The sequence below is a fragment of the Equus przewalskii genome, chromosome 9 (genome assembly GCF_037783145.1).
Source record: "Equus przewalskii isolate Varuska chromosome 9, EquPr2, whole genome shotgun sequence".
NCBI classification, from domain to species: domain Eukaryota; kingdom Metazoa; phylum Chordata; class Mammalia; order Perissodactyla; family Equidae; genus Equus; species Equus przewalskii.
In genome coordinates, this window is record NC_091839.1 from 55,023,032 (window position 1) to 55,030,815 (window position 7,784).

General features: G+C 36.9%; 1 protein-coding gene across 5 annotated transcripts in view; it reads left to right on the top strand.

The window, feature by feature from the left end:
• The window catches only part of LIN28B (lin-28 homolog B), a 150,766-nt gene extending 146,567 nt beyond the window's left edge, over window positions 1-4,199 (top strand). For 4 of the 5 annotated variants that reach the window (XM_008536714.2, XM_070556763.1, XM_070556766.1 and 1 more), the window contains one exon: window positions 2,230-3,083. In XM_008536714.2, the coding sequence (XP_008534936.2) occupies window positions 2,230-2,599 (370 nt within the window). In that variant the 3' untranslated portion in view covers window positions 2,600-3,083. Of the gene's footprint in view, window positions 1-2,229 lie in introns of all 5 variants that reach the window. The other variant, XM_070556764.1, reaches the window with a different exon arrangement.
• The last annotated feature ends 3,585 nt before the right edge of the window (window positions 4,200-7,784 follow it).

The window sequence follows — 7,784 nt, forward strand, 5'->3', positions numbered from 1 at the left end:
AGTCTGGTCTGATAGCACATATCTGAAAAGCTAGGGGAGTGAATTAACTCTGCGGATCAAAATGCAAGGAAACCAAAATTATATAGCATCCTTAAAAATAACTTTTACAACCCAAATGTAGCGGTAAATGCACATACAGCATATGATGGAAGACCCATTTGTAAAAGTGGAATTCTCACATCAGGCCTTTGGTAAATGAGTGGGCAAAACGGCCCCCTGAATTGGATAGCACAGTGCCTACTACAGTGACGGATGAAATTGGTGTGTCCGCGGGACAGCCTGCTCTATTACTGAAGCCTTTAACCTATTTTCTCTCTTGGAAAAGGAGCTCCTGAATGGATGTTCTCCTCAAGGAAGTGAATGTAATTCAAAAGAAGATATTTTATAGATGGGCAAATTTAATTTAAGAATTCACTTATCCATTATAGAAGAGAAGGATGTGGGAAAACATTAAGTAATATGGTGATATTTTTCAAAGATGCCATTTTTGAGTGTGTTATTTTGGGGACCTGAGTTTCAAACATTAATCGGTAATTTTTATTATTCTTTAATTTTGCATTATCTCTTAGAACACATGGCTGAAACCATATTGAATCCACATTATTATATTGTTTCATTAAGTTGTTATATTAAGGTATGTAGTTGTACAATAAATTATTTAGTGAGGAAAAGCGATTTCTTGGTTTTTCCCTTTAATTTTTGAAAATATGATGAAGTCTTTTTTCCTGACGTAAATACTTAATTATTGCAAAGAATAAAGGCCCATCTTGTGAATCCATTATCCTGAATTCTGTGAGTTAATATTGATAGCTGGAGAAGGAGGCCACAGTTATCCTTATTTTATCCTTTCACTCATAAGTTATCCCAGAAGATGAAATAGTAAGTATCCTGCACATACTGCTCAGTGGGTTAGTAGTAGCTTAGTAGTTTTCCTTTGAAATATATGGTACTATAAGTCATTAAGCTTGCTATGTGCACACAGTGTAATTAAAATTATTTTGTTGTCGTTATGATCTTAAGCTGATTCTTACAGTTACCACCTATTTTGCTATCATTTAAAAAAAATGTTGTGACTTGGTGTTTCATAATGAGAATTATGGAATCATAAATGTACTTGGAAAATAAATAAAAAATAGAAAGCTCTTAAAATATTTCATTTGGAGACAAATTAATAAGCAAATTCGTACTCATCAAGTAGATTAAAAACCTTTATAAGTATAAAATTTTATTTTTTCCACTTTATGACGTTTCATTGTTTTTAATATGAAATTTTAAAAGAAAGAAAATCTGATTGAAATTGAGCAAATATATCTTCCAAATAATTTACTTGCTCAGCATTTAGAAGCTAAGTCAAATTTTCAAACATGTAGTACAAAGCTGTGCCCCCAATGTGCATTCAAATGTTAATTAAGGATGGATTTGTGTTTATTTCAATTTAGAAGAATTTACCCTAAAGGAAAACTAATTTCTTACAGAAAAAAAAGTAAATTTTTCTCATCACTGAAGTAGCATCAACCTTTCTTAATCCGATCTAAGTATTTAGAAGCTTTCTTTTATAGCATTCTTCTGATTCACATACTTACTGCCTTACTCTAAAATTACTTGGTAATTTGCCAGAAATCATTCACCGCAGACATCTGACTTTCTTATTTACCAAATTTCGCTGCGCTACCTAATTTGTACAAAGGAAAAAAATTCTTCCAGTTCAGCTGGGTTCCACAGCCAAAATAATTAACACCCAAAGAAATGTTAAACTCGTAAAATGTAATTTGGTCTATAATTTTCCCAATTGCTGAGTGAATTGGCTTTGCATGTTATGTTAACAGCTGTATTTTTTAGCGATCTTCTTTTTAAAACCAGCTGGTTATTTTTGTTGAACATGACTGCCCTCTAGTGGAGTAAACTGTTCTTTTAAAATAACCTGTCAAATCTAAAAAAGAACTCGTTTCTCTACAGAAGTGATAAATATTCTTTCATATTTTAGTCCTCTTGTTTTTCATCGACTGTTGTGTTGAGTACAAGTAGTTTTACAACTTTGCTGAGCATTTTGGTGATGCTAATCTTTGAAGCAGTGTATGAGAAATATCCTTACAGACTTATTAAGAAAGCACATTAAAAGGAGTTGGTCTCCTTGACCGTTTGTGCGTTTTAGTATCTTTTTGATTTATGACATGTATTTTATGATACATGTTCCCTACTTCTAAGATGTTTTCATTATTCTTGTTGCAGATGCTACAACTGTGGTGGCCTTGATCATCATGCTAAGGAATGTAGTCTACCTCCACAGCCAAAGAAGTGCCATTACTGTCAGAGCATCACGCACATGGTGGCCAACTGCCCACATAAAACTGTCGCACAGCCACCCGCCAGTTCTCAGGGAAGACAGGAAGCCGAATCCCAGCCATGCACTTCGACTTTCCCTCGAGAGGTGGGGGGAGGGCATGGCTGTACATCACCACCCTTTCCTCCGGAGGCTAGGTCCGAGATCTCAGAATGGCCAGGCAGGTCACCTCCAGAAGCTTCCTCCATGAAGTCGTCTGCAGCTCCAGAAGAACAAAGCAAAAAGGGGCCTTCCGTTCAAAAAAGGAAAAAGACATAACCCTTCTTCTTAGCGTATCGTGTTCTCTCCCCAGTTGGGAAGTCTACCTCATGCAAGTACAGGGGGACGGTATTTCACAAGCAGCAGCTGACCTGGCATTTTAACTACTGTTGAGGAACTGTGAATTTTTTTAAACAGACAAATCACTCTAAGCAAATTACACTCGAGCAGGGTGTCTGTTTTATGTCACCCAGAGAAGGAGGGACAGTGTTGATCTATATGTGCGTGTGTGAGAGGGGGAGAGCCCGAGCCTGTGTGTGTGTAGGAGGATTTGATACAGGAGTGTAGACATATATATAAAGAGGGCTTGTCTTTATATATGTGTATCTAGAGATACAAGCACACACCCTCTCTCACAGAATTGGACATCCCCAAGCATTGAAAACCCATGTGAAGCATTTTAGATGGTTTTGAAAATCACCCCTGGAGTTTTCCTTGAAATACCACTCCCTTTATATTACACAAAAATAAAGACATGATGTTACCTTTTGTGTGAACCAAAGGATACTTCAGATCTCAGAGCTGCCAATCATATGGTACTAAATGTTCTTAGACATCAGTTCTCCCAAACTTGGGATTGCCTCTTTTTCTTGATATCTGTAGAGCTTGTCCCCCATCCCCCAAACCTTGAAGGCAGTTCCTTAACTCCATATGCCTCTGACTGCCATAGCTTTTTTTGAAACTGGGATACATAACTCCAGAAAAGACAATGAATGTGTAATTTCTGTGCCGATATTTCAATGTTTTTAATTCATATGTTTTGATTGTAAATTAGATGCCTATTAAGAGAAATGAAGGGGAGGGCAATGTATAAATGTAGTGACTTGATTGTTTTCAGTGGTATTTTGATACCAGCTCATTGTAATCTTTTACACGTTGTGAGGTTTTTAAGGGATTGTGGCGACAGCAGCCTCCCTTGACCGCGTCAGTCTTTGGAACCATCACCTTGAGCAGGGGGCCCTCCTTGTTGACTACTGAGACCTTGGAGGAAAACTCCAATCATTTGGTATATATCTTTGGGGCTGTTTTTATTCCCCCTGGGGAGTTATCTGTTTCTAAAACAAATAAACAAAACAGCACAGATATGAATAAAATGCCAGGGTTGAGAATGAAAATTAAGTGGATGCTCACGATTGCCCAATACATATGACCTTGAGTAATATTAAAAAGTGCAGTGTTTGGTGGCAGGCGACTAGAGTGATGGATCTGGGGCAGAGGTACCAAAACCTCTCCCACCAGAAAGCTAGAAGTATTTTATATGAGAAAATTGATCTTATGGAAGTTCCGTCTATTACACAAGCTGGAGTAACGTATATGGTGGATGCAGGATGAACCTTCAGTGCTGAGGATAGAGACGCTTGTCAGGTTGGTCCTCAGTTATAGTAATCACCTGGCAGGGACCAATCATTACATTGGTCTCTTTAGGTTTCAGTAATGGAAAAAGATGATTTTGGTGTCATCCTGGTTCTAGATGTTATGAGTAAATTTCTGAAACACCTCCAAGAAGGTACCAATTAATTTTAATGCTTAACATTGGCAATAAATATAGTTTTGTATGAGCCTGTTGGTGTAAGCTCAGATAATCAAAAAAAAAAGAAAATAGCATGATTCAAATGAGACACATTCTGCTGAACAGTTTCCACTCCCTCCCCAACTCGTCCTGCCATGGGAGACATGTACAGTTGCTGCTGTTCAGCATGCCACGCATAAGGAGAAAATGCCTCAGGCTGGGCTGCCAGTCCTTCACAACTCAGCCTGAATTTCACGACAGTGTTTGTGAGAATCTCCATGGTATATACTGAAATATCAGTGTGCTGTGATGCAAAGCTTACCTTTGACGATATTGAATGTGATATATAGCTGTAGAGAAGTACTTCCTTGCCTTATGTGAGGATCGTAAGCTTATTTAAATTATGTAGACAAATCAAAGTGGCATTGCTTAATTTTTAGCAGGTATACTAAGCAGGTTAACAGTAAAAATGCAAAACATAACAAGTCACTTTGAAAATTCAAACCAAAGTTCCTTGACCTTATAGAAATAGGAAATTATGGACTTGAGAATTGGACATTCCCTGTTTACATATGAAAAGTTCAGAGCTGAGATCGTGGTAAAAAAAAAAAAAAAAAAACCACCCAGAAACATTTTATAACTTGGACCTTATGGGTGCAATTTGAAATCATTTTAAGCATCTTACCAGACTGAACTAAGAGCACATACCAAACCTATCTTATGATTAAAAGTTGGGGTTTATTTTTTATATAAGAATATTATCACTATTACATAACCTACTCAGGACAAAGAACTTTGCTCAGGGAACATACCATATAATGTTGTCGTCGTTTCTTTACAGAATAGTCTACAGTCCTGCTTACTCAAAACAAACCAAATGACTTAGACCTTTGTGTAAGTGTTATGTACTGATGCTAGTAATAACTACCTCTGAGTTTGACATAGATCAAAATTTCCGAGTGTCAGATATCAGTTCTCCTATTTTTATTTCATGTGAAAAGTACTCTAAAGCAGAATTCCTGAACTCCTTGCACATGTGAATGTCACTGATGTGAGCACAGTGTCCATTTACATGGGTGAACTATTATCCTGTTTACAGCAAAAGGCTACCTCATAGCTGATGCATAGCACACCTTTATGCTGCTCCAGCCTTACAGTGGCTGATAATTCTCTGGTACACAACCTTTTAATCTATATTATAGATAGCAATTCACAACTGCATGTTTCTGACAAACACTTGTGAATAATGAAGCATCTCATTTAGTTAGCAAAGTCTCCAAGCATTTCCCTAAAGTGATCATGTATTTAGTTTAAAGACTTATGGGCACCCTTCCACTTAAGCAAAACAGAAGACAGGAGCAATCTTGGAAATAGCTGCTTTGCCCAGAGGTCGGGGGTGGGAAGGGGTGGCAAGAGGAGAGGTTGGTGTATGAGTGTACTCACGCTGGGCAAAAGCGTAAAAGATGCCAATCTCCTTCGTTTGTGTCTGTGCTGCCCTGAGGCCAAGCATATTGCAGCGTTGTCGCCCTAGGCACGTAACTCACTAGCACCAGCTTGCCGAGGAGTGAACAGAGTGAACGTGCAATGCCATTTCTAGCTACTGAGGGGGAGAGTCTGTGGGAAGCATCAGTTTACAGGGGTTACTGCTGGGCTGGGCAGGAGGTCTGTGAATTAGTTGCCCTGTGACCTCCCCGGTATGTCAACACAAATGTAATTCCTAAGAAAGATGCACTACCAGCCTCTGAGCCCTGTGAGCTATTCATTGCTACATGGCAGATTATAGTAGAAGCATTTTTATGCTTGCGTTTCTAGTCTTCACTAGAAGACCTTGGATGTATTTTTTACAAGTGAGAGATTAGAAAGATTTTTACCTGCTTATAACTTGGACGTTTGGCGTGCAATGTAGCAAAAAAGATCCAGAAACATCACGTTATTAGCATTGGTCCATCTACAAATATAGGATGTTTTATTGCCGATATTTTTTTCATATTCTGGCCCAGTTTTATTTTGCACCGGTGTGGCCCCAAGTTACTGCTAGCTGTATTTAGTTTGTGAATAGAAGCCCATAAGTGTTAGTAGTCGTTGTAACATTCACTGTAAGATGAATTATACAGGACATGGGAAATCTCATTAAGTCTTAAACTTAATTTAAATTAATTTATCTGTTTTCTCTAAGAAATGTTTATCATAAAATATATATGTGTATTTCCCCTTTGGTTATAAAATTTGGGAAAGTGTACAAGTGCAGCTGTACTGACTTTAATTTTCTAGATGTCTTAATGAGATTTATTTGTTTTAGAGAAGAACAACTTGTTAAAAGCATCAAATTCTATCTTACATAGCTGTCAACAGCCTCTTTAAGACGTGCTGGTTGTGTGATCTGTGTCATAGTTGCTCAATTAGAGTGAGAGATTGACCTATGAATCATTTTTAAATTTTCTATTTGGAACAAAGCTGCAAAGTTATGGTAAAGTACTGTACTGTGAGAAACTATTACAATATTTAATACATCTGTGGCTTAACACTTGTGAGAGTGACCAGCTTGAACATGATGGTGTTGACTACCTCTTGAATTACTTCCATCTATCAACCACTGGCACCCACCACCAAGCTGGCTTTAATTAGTACGTGTTGCTTTTTTGGTATTAACAACTCTAACCATACTGGAGACCAAAGTGAACACTGATTTCTGTATGTCTTTAATACGGTGTTTTATCTAGTGTTTTTAAATTATCCTGTGTAGTATTTAGATTACCTCATTGTCCATTTTGACTCATGTTGTTTACAAGTGAAAATAAAAACACTTGAACTGTATGTTTTTAAAGGACAAAGAAGGAGTAGATGCCTGCAATGGCATTTCACTCGTGTACAGTTGTCTTGATGGACTAAAGTACTGTTTGCCTTTCTGCAGACCATGAATTTTATATTCTCATTTCATGCCTAAAGTCTTACTCTGTCAATTATGGATATTTTGAGGTTTAAAGCAATTACTTGATTAAAAATAAAACATATAACGTTGGCATTTATGATGAGTTTTGGAGATTTTTTTTTAATGATTTGTGTTATTGCTGAATTAAGTGACTGGATAAAACGCTATTCAGGCAGTATTTATGCCAATCTGAGCATAAATTAAGTAGTTTTAAGATATCCTCAGATAGCGGTGATTATAAATATGGAACTGACGGTACCGATGTTGAATAAATTCAGTCTGGATTTGTTCATTCATTCAGAATGAATGAAGAAGGAAATGGGTCCTATCATCGTTAGGAATCGTCCTGCATTAGCCAGCATGGAGTGTGCAAACTTGTGAATCCAGACACGGACTTCACGTGGTCAGGAAAAGTAGCCTGAAACAAAAATATTCAGACCATTGTGGAGAAACCATTTTAGACTTTTCCTTCATTCTCATGAATGTCATGAAGTTATTACATAAACATTGCAACCATGTTTATTTTCATTGATAATTGTTATTTAAAAGAGTAGCTTTTTGTTAGAAAAGCAGCATTGTACTTTACTGTAGAGAATATGAAGAACCTTGAAAGAAAATTAAAATAGTACATAACCCCATCACCTGGAAATAACCAATAACATTTTTTATTAATTTCAAATATGGAGAACACTTTAAAAATACGTAATCTCATCACCTAGAAATAACCATTAACATTTTTTATTAAT